Source organism: Mus musculus, chromosome X (assembly GCF_000001635.26).
Source record: "Mus musculus strain C57BL/6J chromosome X, GRCm38.p6 C57BL/6J".
In the NCBI taxonomy this organism is placed as follows: Eukaryota; Metazoa; Chordata; class Mammalia; order Rodentia; family Muridae; genus Mus; species Mus musculus.
This window is the reverse complement of record NC_000086.7, coordinates 136124220-136143951: the sequence shown is the minus strand read 5'-3', so window position 1 is coordinate 136143951 and position 19732 is coordinate 136124220. Positions and strand designations below refer to the sequence as shown.

The window sequence follows — 19732 nt, the reverse complement described above, 5'->3', positions numbered from 1 at the left end:
GTAGGAGGATCATAAATCCAAGCCTTATTTGGGCTACAGAGTGAATTCAATGCCACCCTGACCAGTTTAGTGATAACCTGTCTCAAAAATAGCAAGAGGTCTGATGATCTAGCTCAGCAGAAAAGCATTTGTATAGCATGTGCAAGACCCTAGGCTCTATTCTGTGTGCACACTCTCTCTTTTCTCTCTCTCTCTAATAATAAAAAAGAAAGTATAAGGATTATTTCGGCTAAAGGAAGGAACAGCATTAAGTGGGAAGGAATGAGAAACAAACATGTGTGGCATACATATATGAAATCCATTATTTGTAAAATAAATATAAACTAATAAAATAAGTTATTCTGTACTCAGAATTTTTTTTTGAAGTGCTGGGACATGAAAGCCAAAGGACTTGTTCTCGATAGAAAATGATATAGCTAGAAATGAGCTATATTCCTAGTCCTGAAATGCATTTTAAGGACCTGGGGATATGGATCAGTAGTTAAGAGCACTTGCAGCTTTTGCTGGTTTCAATTTCTAGCACCCATATGTGGCTTACAACCATCTGAAACTTCAGCTTTAGAAAATCAATAGTTTCTTTTAACTTTCACAAGCACCAGGCATAATACCCAGTACACATACATACATGCAAGCAAAACACACACACACACACACACACACACACACACACACATATACATGCACACACACTATTAAAAAAAACTTATTTTTAAAAAGAAACATGCCAGGCGTGGTGGCACATGCCTTTAATCCCAGCACTTGGGAGGCAGAGAGAGGCAAATTTCTGAGTTCGAGACCAGCCTGGTCTACACAGTGAGTCCCAGGACAGCCAGGGGAACACAGAGAAACCGTGTCTTGAAAAATTAAAAAAAAAAAGAAACAATTTTTTTTTCGAGACAGGGTTTCTCTGTATAGCCCTGGCTGTCCTGGAACTCACTCTGTAGACCAGGCTGGCCTCGAACTCAGAAATCCGCCTGCCTCTGCCTCCCAAGCGCTGGGATTAAAGGTGAGCGCCACCACCGCCCGGCAAGAAACACATTTTAAGAGTGCTTTTTCTCTTTATTTTATTTCTCTTTATTGAGGAAAATACCTAATAAAAAATTAATTCTAAAAAAAAACGAAAAAAAAAAGAGTGCTTTTTCTGCAGATAAAACTGTCCAGGTTTTAACACTAATGCAAGTATGGTGCTTTAAATATGTTTGGCCCAGGGAGGTGTGCTCTTGTTGGAGGAAGTGTGTCACTGTGTCGGTGGGTTTTGAGACCCTCTTCCTAGCCATGTGGGAGCCAGTGTTCTGCTAGAAGCATGATGAAGATGTAGAACTCAGCTCCTCCTGCACCATGCCTGCCTGGACACTGCCATGTTCTCACCTTGACAATAATGGACTGAACCTCTGAACCTGAAAGCCAGCTCAAATTAAATGTCCTTATAACAGTTGCCTTGGTCATGAAGTCTCTACACAGTAGTAAAGCCCTAAGACAGGGAGATAGACTTCATTTTTTTTTTTTTTTTTTATGTTGGAGATTTATCCCAGGGCCTTGCACACACTAGGCAGGAGAGTTCTACCATAAAACTGGTCTCTGATTTTTTTTTCATTCTTAGTTCTGTTAAAAAACAAAACAAACAAACAACCCTGATAAATCAGGACTAGGTTCATGGTCTCAGATTTTAACTGGTTTTTATGAGGCACAAACTTCTTTCGTGAGCCCAAGTGGAAGGGAATTCTTACTCTGAAGAATACTGAATGGAATTTTTTTATTGGATATTTTATGTATTTACATTTCAAATGTTATCCTCTTTTCTGGTTTCTCCACCAGAACCCCCCTATCCCATCCTCCCTCTCCCTTTTTCTATGAGGGTGCTTCCCTAACCCACGCCCACCTCCCTGCCCTGGCATTCCCCTACAGTGGGGCATCAAGCCTTCACAGCACCAAGGGCCTCTCCTCCCGTCGATGCCAAATAGGGCCATCCTCTGCTACATATGCAGCTGGAGCCATGGGTCTCTCCATGTGTACTCTTTGGTTGGTGGTTTAGTCCCTGGGAGCTCTGGGGCGGGGTCTGGTTGGTTGATATTGTTGTTCCTCCTATGGGGTTGCAATCCCCTTCAGCTCCCCGAAACTTTTAAACTTTTAAATTTACATTATTTCCCTCTTTGTCTTCTTTCCAGCCCTTCTTCCCGAATCGAATGTCTCCTTTTGATTATTATTATTAACACGTTTTATTCTCCAGTGTTCTAACTCTTAAAGTATCTGTTGAAGATATAAAGAGAAATGGAACTTCGTTTTTTTGTTGTTTGTAGCCATATTTTTGGTTACTTTTTGGGTTTTTTCTCCTCCCCTTACAACCCCCTAACTCTAGATAAGAAAAAGGAAAGAGGGGAAAGGGGGCACTGATATCATTAGACTACTTCCTGCTGATTATGAGCACTGAGTTCCTTGGAGCAAGTGTGACCTTGGCCATCAGGATATTTAATTTCTAACTTCTTTGCACACGACTACTTGACAAACTGCAACCAACAACACATAACCAATGCAGCCCACCTTTTGGTGCCCTAGCATTTATATAATCTCAGAAGAGTCCCCAGAATTCCAAACACCAAGCATTCTCAGAAATTATCTACAACTGTCCACATCACGTCCCTGCTAGAGCAGGAGACAAATTAGTCAACAGCTGTGGACAATCTGAACAGCCTTATATCCCATACCTGGGATTAAAATGAAACCATTCTTGTATTTCTGTGTTTTTAAAGAAACCAAAATGGTCACTACACTTGTTGATTCTTAAAACTCCCTGACTTGGTGTCTTCTGTCAACTGCCAATTATAAATTAAATACACTGCCTCTCAAAGAGGGTGCCATACACTATGTCACCAGGGAAACCCACACGATATACAGCGTGAGGGTGGCCCTGACAGCATCTCTCAATCCCAGGACTCTTATGTACACAGAGGAGATATGAGACTGGATAGGTTGTGATAAAAAATGAGATCCTAGATATTAAAAGTGCTGTTAAGGGAGAAAAACTACAGGTCAGTCAAGATGGATGTTTCCCTCAGCCCATACTTGCTTGGCCTTGCAGTGACTACCCTCGTTTGTCATAATCCCCACTATCATAATGTAAGACCTTGTGGTTTTTAATATTTTGGCTACTAAAATTAGTCACCCTGCTTTTGTCTGTGCTTAATCTATGATACACACATACTATCCTCTAGAATTAGAGATCTTGTTACAATGTTAAGGTTTTGGAAGTCTACGTTATGATTATGGGTGTAGAGAGGGCAGAGGTCTTATATTAAAAACATCTTTGTTATCCGAAAGACATTAAGGTCACACTCTTTGAAAAACACTATACATACATGGCTAGAACATAATATAATGAATGAATCAAAGGTATGACTGTTCCTTACTGATTAATTGGGGATGTGAAGAAAAGCAGTGTCCGGGCAGCTGGGAGAGGAAAGACACTATGAAGGAAGTATAAGAACTGAAGTAGAAGATGACTGAGCATATATTGCTTTTAAAATTGCTTTATTAATTTCAAATTATGAAAAAGATTTTTTTCTAAAATGGGTTAAATTGCCATGCTAACAGGAATGTTTGAATTAAATGCAACAATTAAACAATTTTACATAGAAACCGTTAAGTGGAAACACCAAAAGTTTACAGAAAAAATACCCCCACTTGATAAGAGCTTGTAAAACAGTAGCCATTTTATGAGCTCAGAGAAAATCTTAGATTTCAAGGTATGAGGCAAAAGTCGTAATGATTGTCAGGTTCCGGGGTTCGGAAACGCCTGTAAGGCCTCACCTGCTGCTCCGTAGTCTTTCTCTTGACTTCTGTTCCCTGCACTACAAATCTCCCAACATCCTCTCCCCCTTCATTGCGATCAACATGCCTATTTGGTATGGCCCAGAGAAAGTTAGGCACAAGTCGCCTGACTTTCCTTCGGACATTTCCCCCAGGCTTCTTGTTTTCAACCTCTTCCAGATGGTGGGGTTCTTCTTCACTTTGTTTGGAGGCCTTCCCACCTTTTTTGTCTTTTTTGTCTTTCTCCACAGTGAGATCCAGTATGACTTGTTTAAATTTGGATGCCATCACTCCTAGGAGAGATAAGATTGCTTACTTCCTGGACTTATCAGCACAGAACCCAGGCACGAGACTGGGCCAGAACCCCTCCCACCCCAGAGGCTACCATTTTGCCCGCAAACCCATTTCCAAGACCTCTACAGGTACAAAAAACAGAAGCATGGGATGGGAGGAAAGTAGGCAGGAAAGTTGAACTCCCGGAGGTCAGATCCAGCTCTGCGCACGTTCCCTTTCCTGCTTTCAGTCCCCAGCCCTGCCCCTGCACCTACCTGGGCCTATCCTTGCCTTCTCCTCTTTCTAGAGATGCTCACCACCAGGTGCGCCGCGAAGCTTCTGCTTCTCAGACCTGCGATCAACCCAGAAGGATGGGTGAGTAGGTGGGAGGGAGGACCTGTGGCGCTGTCCCGAGCGCCACCGCCCAGGCTCTTCCCGCCGCCTCGGCCGCCCCCATCCCTCCACGCCGACCACCCCTGGGTCCCCCCGATGCAGGGATGCCGGGGTCTATGGGAAGCTGTCGCGGGGCGCATGCTCCTACTCCCCGAGGGTCTCCGCCCGGGCCCGCCGCCCCCTCCCTGTCCGGCCGTGCCGCTGCGCACACCAGGACGGCCACCTGCAGCCTCGGCCTGCGCTGCCGACGGCCCGGGTGGCGGCCACGGGACCCCGACGACGGGCTCCGCGGGTCCGGTCCGCCGTCCCCCTCACCTGCTCCGCTCTTCCTCCTCCTGCTGCTTTCCGCGCCGCCCGGGCCCGCGTGCTCTGCGCCACCAGGAGCTGCGCCACCAGGAACAGGTGCCTCCGTTAGGGATGGCGGGCTGGAGAGAGTGAGCGAGGGCAGGTCCGAGACCCAGCGAGGGGTGTGAGCCTGCGTGGGCTAGTCACGTGCCACTTGCGTCAGAAGCCAAAGCTCCGCCCCCGGCCCCAGCCCCTCTTTCCGCCCCCAGTGTCTTGCTGTGCAAAGTTCAGGTCCCTTCTTCACCTCTGGGTCCCTTTAAGGTCTCCAGCTTGGGCCCTGTCTCTCTGAGCCCTGGGCATTTCATGGCCTGACAAAAAGAAGGGCAGTGGGTGCTCTGTGGGCTGCTGGCCATTCCCAGTTCTCTGGGAGATTGATTTTTCCTTCTCTGTTTTCAGAATGCTCCTTCTGGATGCTCTCTCTGCTCCAAAACCTGGATTCTTTTCTCAGAATTCAAATGGAGATAAGGATTGGCGACATAGCTCAGTGGTTAAAGTACATATTGTGCAAGTGTGAAGATGATAGGAGGGAACAGTAGAATTCTTGTGGATGCAGAACACGTGTAAATGTCTTTTGGGAAACCTGTAATTCTAATTTTAGAAGTCAGGGACTAGCTAACTGAACTTCCTGAATACAGTTTAAATATCCTATGGACAACTAAGGACCTTTTACAGGTGTGTTGAGAAATAAAAACCCTTAATAATTTCAACATGAATGCTGGGCAGTGGTGGCACATGCCTTTAATCCCATCACTTGGGAGGCAGAGGCAGGCAGATTTCTGAGTTCGAAGCCAGCCTGGTCTACACAGAGAAACCCTGTCTCGAATTTCCATATGAGCAGGGTGGTGGTGGAATATGCCTTGAATCCCAGCACCAAGGAGGGAGAGGCAGGCAGATCTCTGAGTTTGTGGACAGCCTGGCCTATAAAGGGAAACCCTGTCTCAAAAAATCATGCTAGCTAGAGTATATTTGAGATTTAGCTTTGACAGAAATCCCCTACCTCAATAAAAAGGTAGAAGAGCATTGGAAGATGATTTACATAGGCACATGTGTATCAACATGCATACACATGTGTATCAACATGCATACACATGAGTACACCACAGGCACGGAAAGTGAAGGAAAAAAATCATTTAAATGGAGGCAAAAACTAAATAGTAAAAAAAAAATTAATGCAGAAGATTGGTAAAAAGTATTTATGATGAGCAAGATGTCAAAAAACATATCTGCCCCACCTACTCCACTTCCAAACTGTAGTTCTTTCTGCTACCATACAGAAATACAGGAGAGGGTGAGAAAAATTAAATAGTGAATTTTTTTCTTAATACCTTGTATTTCTCATCCCTTTTCTAAAATAAAGTTTGTTGTTGCATTAACTTTATTTTGGTTTTCTACTATGGCAAATCTCCAACATATTTAAAATACAAAGGAATGCTGTAGACATAAGCTACTGATTACCACTGATTCCACAGTTAAGCCATGGACAATTTTTTTTCTCTATCCTTACCTATTCAATGAATTTAGTCAGGCATATTTCAAAGTCATGTGCATTTCTAAGATAAGGACTCACCACATACATTCACAGTTCATTTAAACACACACATGCACACACATATTCCATAAAACTTTAATATTTATGTCCAACTTGTGTTCAAATTCCTAGTTGCTTTATATGTTTTTAAGGCTTTGCTTTAGACACTAAATATGGCCCATGCGTTTGATTGGTTGCTGCATGTCCTAAATTTCTTGTAATCTATACATTTATACTTTTCAGTTTTCTCTTCAATTTAATTGTTGATGAAACAATCATTTGTAGGATATTTCTCCACAACTTGCATCTTGCTGTTACCGTCATTAACATTTGTTTTTAATTTTTTCTATCAGAAAAGAACTAATTGTAGAAAAGATCAAATTTAGGTTTTCTGTCTACTTCTCAGGTTCTCTCAGGGGAGAATCTTTGACTCTTCATTTGTTGTTTGATAAAATAAATATCAATTATTACTTGCTTTCTGTTTTCCTCTTTTTTGTAATTTTAGTTGGACTATTGACATAGGACTTCCTTTTTTAGGTTTGGCTCCCTAGAAAAAGAGCCTTGTTTATGGACATGACCTTTACATGTTAAAGTGGAGAAAAGCAAAGGGATGGAGAAGGAATAATGAAGCTTAACTGGAGCTTAACCTTAGTTACCACCACCTGGAGACTCTGAAGATCAGTGCTCACACTTTGATAGGAAGGCACCTATTTCGTACCCTAGTACCAGTCTGCTTCAAATTAGATATTACATAAATGAAACAGAGCATAATCTCTGGAGGAGGTGGCTCTCATTTGGTTGGGAACAATAGTTAGAGACGGGGGCAACATTTTTTTTCACAGCCAATACTCACGGCCAGGACAGGCTTCATGAGTATGGCCTATGGTGTATATATAACACAGTACATATGCTGTCTTAGGGTTTTACTGCTGTGAACATACACCATGGCCAAGGCAAGTCTAATAAAGGACAACATTTAATTGGAGCTGGCTTACAGGTTCAGAGGTTCAGTCCATTATCATCAAGGTGGGAGCATGGCAGTATCCAGGCAGGCATGGTGCTGGCGGAGATGAGAGTTCTACGTCTTCATCTGAAGGCTGCTAGCAGAATATTGACTTGCAGATAGCTAGGATGAGGGTCTTAAAGCCCTCATCCACAGTGACACACCTACTCCAAAAAGGCTACACCTACTCCAACAGGGCCATACCTTCTAATAGTGCCACTCCCTGGGCCAAGCATACACAAACCATCACATACGGTGTATATAACATAGTGTGATTCCAAAACTCTTCTGCCTGCCTTTTAATTTTTTTATTTTCTTTTTGCATTTTTTGAGACAGGGTTTCTCTGTATAGCCCAGGCTGTTCTCACACTCAGAGATCTGCCTGCCTCTCTTCCCTCCTTGGTGCCGGGATTAAAGGCATATTCCACTGCTCATGTTGAAATTTTTATTTCTTTTTTTCCTTTTTAAAGATTTATTTTATGCATATAAGTACACCACCATTGCTCTCTGCAGACACACCAGAAGAGGGAACCAGACCCCATTACAGATGGTGCTGGGAATTGAACTCAGGACCTGTGGGAGAGCAGTCTGTGCACTTAACTGCTAAGCCATCTCTCCAGACTAGGTTTTTAAATTTCTTAACTCATTTGTAAAAGATCCGTAGTTGTCCATAGGAGATTTAAACTATATTCAGGAGGTTCAGTGAGGCGACAGGTCCCTGACATTTATTCCTAAGCTTCCCTCTTCCGATGTTATTTTTGTGTGAACTAGGTACTGTCCCTTCTGCAGTAGTCTTATCTTCTGATTAGTGGGTGTGGTAAGTGAGTGTGGTAAGTTTCAAAACTCCACTTGTTTATCGGGAGCACCATTGGGCCAGAGTCTGACTCTGCTTCTAAGAAAGTGAGGATAAGTTCCTATCTAGCACTCTATACTTTTACATTTCCTCAGATGATTATTGTTCCAGTGCTGCTTAGGACCTGATGCCAAACAGGAGGGGGGAGGGGGAGGGGGAGGGGGAGGGGGAGGGGGAGAGGGAGAGGGAGAGACTGAATTTAGGTAATGGGAATTGGGTTGAGGACTTAATGGTCATTTAGAATGATCAAACTCTTCCCCAGGTAAGGGATAGAATCTGACTCCTAGTCTGGAAAAGTACTGATTATTTTCTTAGAACATATTTAGGAATAATTAACTCCAGCTAGTACATGTCTCCTCAATACCCACTAAAGCAAAGTATTTCCTGAAACACTAGACTTTTTTTTTAAGGAAAAAAAAATAGGGCTGGAGAGATGGCTCAGTGGTTAAGAGTACCAACTGCTCTTCCAGAGGTCCTGAGTTCAATTCTCAGCACCCACATGGTGGTTCACAACTTTGTTATGGGATCTGATGCCCTCTTCTGGTGAGATCATTAGATCTGATGCCCTTTTCTGGTGTGTATTCATATAAATAAAATAAGTAAGTCTTAAAAGACAAATGTGCTTTGTAGCCAAGTGTGACATTGAACTCCTGCTCTTTCTGGCCCTGCCTCCCAAGTGCTGGGATTGCAGACGGTCACCCCCATGCCTGGCCTGTAAGTTTTCAAATTTTGGTGAACGACTCATTACTCTTGATTTATTACATCTTACAAACTATTTTGAGAAGCTATGACCTTAAATTCCACTGTAAAAGATTTTGTCCACCACCACAAGAAACCCTACAGAGTCAACTAACCTGAGCCCAAAGAGGCTCATAGAGTCAGAACCACCAACCAAAGAAAATGCATGGGACTGACCTAAGTCCTTTGCACATATGTAGCAGATGTGCAGCTTGGCCTTATTGTGGGTCCCCCAAAACTGGAGCAGTGTTTTACCCTGATTCAGTTGCCTGCCTGTGGATCCTGTTCCCTTAACTGGGCTGCTTTGTCTAGCCTTAATAGAAGATGCACCTAGTCCTACTGCCAAGGCATTTGACATCCATGGAAGACCCCCCCCCCCTTTTCTGAAGAGAAAGGGAGGAAGTGTATGAGGAGGAGGAGAGGTGGAGGGAAGAACTGGGAGGAAAGAAGGGAGGGAAAACTGCATTTGGGATGTAAAGTTAATAAATTAATTAATTTAAAAATATCCATAATTGAAAAAAGGATTTTTGTCCATAATTTAATGACCAATATAGATTTGGTTTTTCCTCTTTTTATTGAAATATTATTCTGCATAAAACTTTATTATTTCTAAGTGGATACATTCAGTTGTACATTTATCATATTCACAAAGTTGTATAATAATAACCAGTATATAATTAAATGGTATTTCTATCATCCACTCCCCAAAGCCTACAGCTGTTATTAGTCACTCCTAATTCATTGCACAACTTTTGGCAAGGACTGATATACTTTCTGAATTTATGGATAGGCATGATGTGTCTTTCAGTCTGCATTTGAAATTTTATTTTCAAAGGTAGCTACATTTTAGCATCTATCAGAAACACCAACTGTAAGCTAGATAAACCCCTTTCTCTACTCCTCACAAGGAAATATGGTGTCCTGATGGCAAGACTCTATCCACCCAAGGCTTCATCTTGTGAACATGTAAATTTATTTGAAAGCAAAAAATGCTAATTTAGAATGATGCTAAAGGGGCTCCCTGCTTGAAGGCAATTGCATAGGGATTGCATAGAGTTGTATTTGTCCAGAGCCAGTACACATAGGCCCACGCAACCATGGTTCAATTGCAAGGTTTTGTGTGTGTGTGTGTGTGTGTGTGTGTGTGTGTGTGTGTGTGTGTCTGTCTGTCTGTCTCTGTCTCTGTCTCTGTCTCTCTGTCTCTCTGTCTCTGTCTCTGTCTCTCTCTCTGTGTGTGTGTGTGTGTGTGTGCGTGTGTGCGCGTGTGTGTGTGTTCATCTTGAATGAGCAACCATGTGCAGAAGGTTAACCCATTCCTGGTACTAGGATTTTCATTTAATACTTTGATTCTGGGAGCAGCTTTATCTATCCATGTAGAATACTTCTGTTTAGACTTTTTTTTAAAACCGTATGCCATGGTGCACATGTAGAGGTACAACTTTAAGGCATTGGTTCTCTCCTTCTACCACATGGGTCCCAGGGATTGAACTCGTTCACCAGAGTTGGCAGCAATAGCCATTTCACTGGCCCTGGATGCTTTCTTTTTTAAAATTGGGTTATCTTACTCATTAGCAGGCTTCTTTCTGCCATTTTTGTGAATTCTTAGTTTTGTTTCATCTTTCCCCACAACTCCTTTTCCTAATCTCACTCCCCTCTTGTCTAACCCATCCTCCACCCATTCCCTCGTTCATTCTCACTTCACACTTGCTCTCTTATTTACCTGGTAAAGCCTTTTTCTTCTTTCTTTTCATGGGCATTTGCTTTCCCATTAATGCACGTACATAAATACTAACTGTTAAGCTTCATGTATAAGAGAAACATATGATATATCTCTTTCTGAATATAATATTTTCCAATTCCATCCATTTACTTTGACGGACCTAACTTTATATGTGATTTTATTTCCTCTTTATTGAAAATTCGGACTCCTTTTCTTTGTTCTGTACATTTAGTGTTTTAACTATAGCATGACACGAAGAGTTTCTTAGTGTTTTCATGCCTCCTGTGCTTGGGTAGTCAGTTCTTCCCTAAACCTGGGAATTTTTTTTCTATGATTATTTTGAGAGTGTGTCTTATGCTTTGGCATGAATTCTTCACGTATGGGCATAATTCATAGATTTGGTCTTTATATAGTGTCCCCAAAATCTCACACATGCTGTTGAAATGCTTCCTAAATCTGGTGATTTTTCTTGCCTAAATTATCCAATCCCTCTACCTTAACTTTAAACCTGATGTTCTGCCCATTCTATTAGTGAAGCTTTTTCTTCATTTTCTTTATTATTTAATGTATTGAACCTTTAATCTACAGTACTACTTCAGTTTCCTTTTCCTTCATTATTTCTTTTTTAAAAATAAGCTTTATTATGAAAAAAATTTTCCTTTGAAAATAAATAAAAACGTCACACACCAAAATTAGCCAAACCCAAAGTCTATACCACCTAAAATGGAAGCTGTGAAGTTTCACGTTAAATTTTACATTTTCAGTACTGCATATATCTTATGCACTTAGTCACCACTAAAATAAAAAGGAAATCCATGACAGTATAATAACCAGCAAAACAGTTAGCTTTCTGTCCTCTTTCATAACCCATGTCTATTACTTGCATTTGGTCCTTCCTTTTCTCCTAATTTAACTATTCTTGTTCTCATTTCTTCATGTTATACTGCACCCACATGTACATTTGATTACATAGATACATTTACTGTTGCCTAGATTCTACATATGAGAGAGAACATGCTGTGTGGACCTCACTTAATGTACTTTCTAAATCCACCGTTTTTCCTGCACATTTTTAATGTCATTTTTTAGAGCTGAGTAATATTCTAGTTTTCATTATCTACTGATGGGCAACTAGGTTAATTATAATTGCTTGCTGTAGTGAATAAAGCAGCAATAAACATTGGGGTAGAATGTTTATTGTATCTTTATGGCAGGGTATGGGGTTCTTTGAGCATATGCTCAAGAGCAAAGTAACTGAGCCATATGGTAGATTTATTTTTAACATTTTTTGAGAACTCTCCAAAATGACTTCCACTGTATTAATTCACACCCCCATCAACAGTAAATAAAGGTTCATTTTTCTCATATCTGCTCCAACATTTGCTGTCAGATTTGTTGACGGTAGCCATTCTGACTGTGGTGTGTATGGTGGTATGTCAAAGTAGTTTTAACTTACGTTTCTCTGATGGCTAAGATACATTAAAAACAAAGTATTGGCCATTTGTGTTCTTTTGTTTTTAAACTGTCTCTTCTGTTCATTTTCCTATGTTGCTATTGCTAGTTTTATCCTCTTGGTATTTGTATTGGAGTCACAGAACTTATGGACTCTCTCTCTCTGTGTCTCATATATATATATATATATATATGTGTGTGTGTGTGTGTGTGTGTGTGTGTGTGTGTGTGTGTGTGTGTTTTAAGGAAAATTATTGGAGTGAATTACAGGCTGCATTCCAACTAACCCAACAATGGGCAGCTGTGAATGGGAAGTCCAAGAATCTAAGAGTTGTTCAGTCCCACGAGGCTGGGTATTTCAGCTAGTCTTCTGTATAAGCTGGAATCCTGAAGAAGTAGACTCCAACAGATGTGCTGACAGGTAAGTGCAAGTGGACAATGAAGAATGAACACTTCCTTCTTCCACTGTCCTTATATAGGCCTCCAACAGACTTTATGGTCCAGATGTTGTGTGTGCCTCAAGATCTGGATTAAAGGTGTGTTTCTGTCTGGATTAAGTGCATGTGCCATCCCACCTCAAAATCTGGATCAAAAGCCTGTGTCTTCCAGCCTCACGATCTGGTCCCAGGTGTGCCTTTCATTTCTGGATTGTAGTTCATTCCAGATATCGTCAAGCTGACAACTGGGAATAGCCATCACAGTATTTAATTTCTGCAGTTGTTTGTAAATTCTGCACTTTAGCCCTGTGTCTGAAGTATAGCTTCAGTCCTGATGTTCGGTCTTCTATATAATTCATTCTGTCCGAGGTTTTTATTTGCCTTGCTGAACCTTTAGTTTCCAGTATCATTTCAGTTTGTCTTTTCTTCAGTATTTTTATTTCCTCACTGAACTGTGTATTCTTGTTTTGAGTTAGCTTTACTGGTTTATTTAGCCATTTGTGATTTTTTTGGAATTCATTCAGGAATTTTTTGCGGGGGGGGGGGATTCTGTTTGAATTGTTTAGATATTTATGTTCATTCTTGTGAGATATTTATCCTGAATTTCATCTAAGTTGCTGTCATAGTGTGTTGATACTCTAAGATTGTCATTTTTGGAGGAGACATTGCATAGCAATGGTAGCACCACAGTTGGCCTGGTCACATCAACCATCAGTCAAAACAATCTCTCAAAGACATGGCCACCGGCCAAAGCTGATCTGGGAAATTCTTCAGTTGGGGTTTCTTTTTCCCAGGTTACTTAAGTTGATATTAAAAAACAGTTGTTGGGTGGGGATAGAGAGATGGCTTGGTGGTTAAGAGCACAGGCTGCCCTTCCAGAGGTCCTGAGTTCAACTCCCAGCAATCACATGGTGGCTCACAACCACTGTAATGGGATCTGATGCCCTCCAGTAGCATCTGAAGAAAACGAATGTGTATTTATATACATAAAGTAAATAAAAATTTCTTTTAAAAATTGGGATAATATTCAAAATAAACAGAAAAATATACTGATATCTGTAGGATTATCATTATGATTCACAACACTGGAAACAACCCATGTGTTTACCATTGAATGCATTGTTAAATAAGATACAAGAGTATGTTTTCACAATTAATGGGATGAAGTATTGATATGCTCGAACAGTGATGAGCAGGTGAAGTGAAGGAAATCAGATGCAAAAGATTAAATGCTGTGATCTGGGTGTAGCTCACTTGATAAACTGTTTGCCCGAGCTCTGGGTTTGATTTTAAGCAGCTAATAATCTGGGTGTCCTTGTATATATACTTGCAACCCCAGTACGACAGCAGTAGGTGAAGGCAGGAGGATAAGGAGTTCAAGGTCATCTACAACTAGATAGTGAGTTCAAAGCTAGCCTGGGTTACATGAAATCTGTCTGAAAATATAAACTAAAAAGGAAGACTAATGTTGTGTGAGTCTACTCATATGCAATGGCTGAAATGGCAACTCTAAAGACACTAAGAATATTTGTGGTTGCTGGGTTGAAAGAAGGAATTAGGATTTAACTGGACTAAGGGAGGATAGGATATTGGAGGATGATGGGAACATCTAAAACTCAGTTGCCCTGCTCTGTATATTACTATTCATCACCCTATTGTTATCATTCTTTCTTTTTTTTAAAGATTTATTTATTACTGTAAACAAGTACACTGTAGCTGTCTTCAGACACACCAGAAGAGGGCATCAGATCCCATTACAGATGGTTGTGAGCCACCATGTGGTTGCTGGGAATTGAACTCAGGACCTCTGGAAGAGCAGTCAGTGCTCTTAACTGCTGAGCCATCTTTCCAGCCCCCCCCCCCATTGTATTTTCAAATGGGTAGATTTTATTGTCTGCAAGTTATATTACATGAAAGATGATAAAACATAATACTGGCCTGGACTTCCACCATATCTAACCATTGCTGCAGATGGTAGCTATACTGAAGCCCCGCTGACTATATATTGATGCAAATTTCTGTAGTGATTATAATTTTCACTTCCTACCACAGGTGCTAACTTTACATTCCTCGTTTGCAAATAAACAAATAAATAAAAGCCACTTTACATTTCACCACTTCACATCTTTTCAACTATGGCAGTGGAGGAGAGTGGGGTTTGGACAGAATTTAGTACCACCCCTCTTTGTCTTCAAGGAGTCCAAATGGCACTACCTTTCTTTAGTGTTAATTTGACAGTGCCTACCCTAGGGTAAATAGGTGCATGTCCTTGTACCACCAGTTTTGTTTGCACGAATTCACTTTCAGGGCAGTGTGAGAGATACTGGTAAAGCCCTTTTTCTAGGCTCACACAGGACACAAAAGCACTGAAAAGGAAGAACGAAGCAGAGGGAAATGTGGTCCTCACCTCCCTCACCCCCAGCATGTTCTCTCATACACAGACATATTTACACCAGACGGCTCTTTTAGAATATTAGAATTCTCTAAGTCAGTTTGCTAGGCTCAAACAGGGCTCACTCATCTCATGTCACAAATGGGTACATGAGCTTGGTCTTAAACTGTGCCCTCTAGCAGCATATGCACCCTGAAAATGTCACTCACTACAAAGCCTATGACAGGGAATATCAGGATACATCCAACAACATGATGTTGTTAAAATTTACTGTGTCGCTTCCATAGGCAGAGATTTTGGAGACAACAAAACCACACTATAATGAAAATCAGGATGCAAGAATATTTCTTCACTCTCAGCTTATCAATCATTTCAAATGTGCAATGATGCAACAAATGCTGTTAAAATGGCTCAGGGTGTTTTGCATTAGCAGAGATGTGCATATATCTGAATATATGTGTTAGTAAGCAGCAGAGTATTACATACACTGTTTTTGTCACTCAAAACTACTTAAGGAACTAAACTTTTATTACTAGTATACTGAATAAATTTTGGAACATCCATAGAGTGAAACACTCAGCCAACAAACATAAATGTGAGGTTTCCTTGAAATTAGTTTAAAACGTTATAGAAATATATTGCTCTAGACAGTCATAGTGCTGTATACATATAAACTCCATTATTGAGAGAGCACTGAGACAGAGTGATTCAATGTAGTCTTTGCTACATAATGAATTCCAGATCTATGTAGGCTGCACAGGAAGAGTCTGTCAGGAGAGGAGAGGGGAGGGGAGAAAAGAGGACAGGAGCAGGAAGAGGAAAGAGACAGGAGAAGAGGAGAGGGCGGGGGGTTGGGGAGAGGGGAAGGGAATGTGGAATTGGGGAGAAAGGAGAAATCAGAAAGGAGACAAGGAAAACAGGCAGTATTTAACCCAGAAATTTCAAAGGATAAAACATTTGCTTTCATGTAAAAGTTTCTGTCCATGATGATAGGCCAGTCTTTCTGTCTGGTGGCCCACATTATTCCTGTACACTAGGACTGTCCTCTATTCTACCTAGGCTTCCTCAAAACTCTGAAGATGGGTTGGCAACAGCCACTCTTTTCTACCTTCCCACTCAATCGGCGTTCAAGCTGCAGAGCAGAATTATACCACAAGGTGGCGCGACTTCCATCCCCAGACCAAATGTGTCTTGGAAAGCATATTATATAACGAGCAGGAGATTAAGTCTCTACATTTAAAACTAGCTTATACAAACTGATTCTAATTCTGTCTAAAAAAATACAGGAATGGATGAATATTGTAAAAACACACTATGAAACACCAGGTTGCTCTTATGCGACTTGGCAGCCAGTCACAAGCAGGCATAGGGTAGCCCAATGACCCTGAGTGTCAGAGGGACAGAGTGCCAAAGTGGGGTCCGGATGTCTGTTCCATAGCATCCTGAAGAGAAGTGACAGAGGACAGGGTGAAGAAAGGTCTAGAAAGTCCCATACCAAGGGTAGGGTGATGGAAAATGAATATCCTGATCTTTATGGAATGTGTGTATCTTAATTTACACAGACTGCAGAAAAGATAGATCAGAGAATGCCAGGTAGATTTGAGGTCGATAGCAAATATAAGAGATTTAATATACGTATGGCATTTCCAAATAAGAATATTAGCACAATAAACCCCGTTAGTGCATCTGTTTCTCTGCAAATGTCCACCCTAGCAATTAAAACATATAGCTGGCACCGCTTGAATGCCATCTCTTGGTCAAAGTGAAGACTGCAGCTGTATCTGAGCACTTGGCCACAGCTGGAGAAAAGAGGAACTTCTGCCTACTGCCTTTAATGAGACCAAACCTCCAGGGCTTTGGGTTTCTGTCACCATTGTTTTCCTGGGCTATAAACAGGCACATTTTATCACATTCCTAAAGATAAGATTGGAAGGTAGCTGGGCAGTGGTGGCGCACGCCTTTAATCCCAGCCCTTGGGAGGCAGAGGCAGGCGAATTTCTGAGTTCGAGGCCAGCCTGGTCTACAAAGTGAGTTCCAGGACAGCCAGCGGGCTGTCTGTCTCGAAAAACAACAACAACAACAACAACAACAACAACAACAACAACAACAACAAAACCAAGAAAGAAAGAAAAAGATAAGGCTGGGTATGGTGTAATAGCATTACTTACGAGGCACAGGCCCAACTGATGCGAGTTTAGGGCAGGTATGGGCTACATAAGTAGTTCAAAGCTAATCTGGACTACAGAGTAAGACCCTGCCTCAAAAACAAACTTAACAAATAACAACAACGACAACAAACCATTGGGTTCTAGGAATTAGAAACATACAGGCCCACATACACAGAGTTCATTTTATTTTTCCATTTCCCTCATTTTTCATTTTCCCCCACGAAACTGAGTGAATTTTTTCATAAAAACATGGCAAATAACTTAATGTTTTGTCAGTTTGGGCAAACATATTTTCTCCTTTCCATTTTACAAATACATTTTATCCTCATACAAATTTCAAACGCTATGAAAGCACATTTGATTATTTGGACTAAATATACCCTTCTTGACCGACCTAAAGCTGCCTGTCCCTGTAGGTGACCTGAGGATGATTGTTGTCAGAATCGCAGGAAGCGCTGTCACACGCACCCTGCTTTTCCTACTCCTCAGAAAATGGTAAGGAAACAGGTAAATTGGCAGTAATTAATTCCTATGACTGGCAAATTTCAACATCTTAGTCAACTTCTATGACTCGTGCAGCTTCAGTTAGCGTTTTTTGTTTGTTTGTTTGTTTTAAGATTTTTATTTATTTATTATTATAAGTAAGTACACTGTAGCTGTCCTCACACACACCAAAAGAGGGCATCTGATCTCATCACAGGTGGTTGTGAGCCACCATGTTGTTGCTAGGATTTGAACTCAGAACCTTCAGAAGAGCAGTCAGTGCTCTTATCCGCTGAGCCATCTCTCCAGCCCTTATATTTCTTCTTTTGTCAACTATCTGTTCATCTCATTAGCCCTTTTGTCTATTGGAAATTCTATTTACTTGGTGTTTAATTTCTGTAGTTCTTTGTTAAATTCTGGATATTAGTACTTATTAGAAATATAGCTGGTGAAGGCCATTCTGTGGACTGTGTCTACCTACTCTGCTGATAATTTCCTTTACTGTACAGAAACTTTTCTCTGTGTAGCCCTTGGCTGTCCTGGATCTTGATTTGTAAAACTGGCTGTCCTGGAACTCACAGATATCTACCTGCCTCTGCTTCCTAAGTGCTGAGATTAAAGGAGTGCACTACCATCACCCAGCCAGTAACTTTTTCAATTTATATACTTGGAGTAAGTTCCTGTGCTACAAAAGTTCTGATAAATTTTTTTTGCCCACCCCAGTGCCTTTGCCACAGTCTTAATGTTTTCCTTTACAGCAGTGGATCTCACCCTTCCTAATGTTGCAGTCTTTTAATACAGTTCCTCATGTTATGTTGACCTCCAACCATAAGTTATTTTCGTTTCTACTTCATAACTGTAATTTTGCCAGTGTTATGTATTGTAATGTATATAACTTAGATGCTACCCTTGTGAAAGTGTTATTCACTCCAAAGGCATCACGAGTGATCCATAGGTAGACAGCTACTGCTCTAGAATTTCCAACAGTTTAGGTTTTGAATTAAGGTCTTTAATCCATTTAAGACTGCTTTCTATAAGGCAAAAGATATGGAAATAATGTCATTCTTCTATAAGTAAGTGGATATCCTGTTTTATTCCAACCCATGCATTTACTATCTTTGCTGAAGCTGTAGCTTTGTTGGTTTATTTCTAGGTCTTCTATTCTGTTCTATTGATCTGTTTTTATGCCAGTGCCAGGCTATCTTTTTCTTTCTTTCTTTCTTTCTTTCTTTCTTTCTTTCTTTCTTTCTTTCTTTCTTTCTTTCTTTCCTTCCTTCCTTCCTTTCTGTCTTTTTTTTTTTTTCGAGACAGGATTTCTCTGTATAGCCCTGGCTATCCTGAAACTCACTCTGTAGACCAGGCTGGCCTTGAACTCAGAAATATGTCAGCCTCTGCCTCCCAAGTGCTGGGAATACAGGCATGGGCCACCACTGCCCGGTGCCAGGCTATCTTTATCACTAAAGCTATATCGTATAATTGAGATCAGGTACTGTGAAATATTTAGCTGTGTTTTTTGACTTGCTTTGGTTAATTATGATATTTGTGGTTGCATATGAATTTCTATATTGTTTTTCCTACATTGATAGAATATGACATCAGGATTTGATGGATATTGTATCACATCTGTCCATTAATTATATTATAGAGCCACTTCCCCCAATATTTCACCATTCAGGAAGCATGGAGTTCTCCATTGTCTAGTGTCTTCTCCGATCCCTTTCACAATGTCTTTGACTTTTGATTTTAGAACTCTTTTTTTCTCCTTGGTTAGATACTTTAGTTTTTGGAACTATTATGAATGGGACTTTATTCTAATTTCTTTTTCTAAGATTTTATTGTTGCATGCATGAAAGATACTTTAAAAACACATACTCCATAAAGCTAGAAAGGCTAGATGAAATGGATGAATTTCTAAATAGATATGACTAACCAAAACTAAAGCCAGAAGATAGGAGGATACTTAACCTAATTCATTACAAACAACCAGATCAGTACTTCAGTCTAAAGACCCTTCAAAGAAAAGCCCAGGACAGGACACTTTCACTGCAGCATTCTGTCAAACTTTCAAGCAAGATTTACTATCAATTCTTTGGAAGTAGTTCTACAAATCAAAACAAACCAAAACAACAACAACAACAACAGA

At 40.8% G+C, this 19732-nt stretch overlaps 2 protein-coding genes across 4 annotated transcripts in view; one reads left to right on the top strand and one right to left on the bottom strand.

The window, feature by feature from the left end:
- Positions 1-3508: 3508 nt before the first annotated feature.
- Bex4 (brain expressed X-linked 4) lies at positions 3509-4956 on the bottom strand. Of its 3 annotated transcripts, none has more exons than NM_212457.3 (3): positions 4786-4956; positions 4353-4429; positions 3509-4097 (listed from the first exon to the last, which is right to left on the bottom strand). In NM_212457.3, the coding sequence occupies exon 3, from the start codon at positions 4090-4092 to the stop codon at positions 3736-3738; it is 357 nt and encodes a 118-aa protein (NP_997622.1). In that variant the 5' UTR covers positions 4093-4097; positions 4353-4429; positions 4786-4956; the 3' UTR covers positions 3509-3735. The 3 variants fall into 3 exon arrangements, with proteins under 3 accessions (NP_997622.1, NP_001346498.1, NP_001346499.1); NM_001359569.1 differs by having other exon boundaries at positions 3509-4094; NM_001359570.1 differs by having other exon boundaries at positions 4395-4429.
- Positions 4373-19732, top strand: part of Nxf3 (nuclear RNA export factor 3) — a 68057-nt gene continuing 52697 nt past the window's right edge. The window contains exon 1 of the mRNA XM_030251344.1: positions 4373-4452. The gene's annotated coding sequence lies outside the window, so the exon portion shown is untranslated. The remainder of the gene's footprint in view (positions 4453-19732) is intronic.

Bases quoted from the DNA above. Each gene is read 5' to 3' on its own strand.
- Bex4 (NM_212457.3), bottom strand. From the start codon at position 4,092: ATGGCATCCAAATTTAAACAAGTCATACTGGATCTCACTGTGGAGAAA.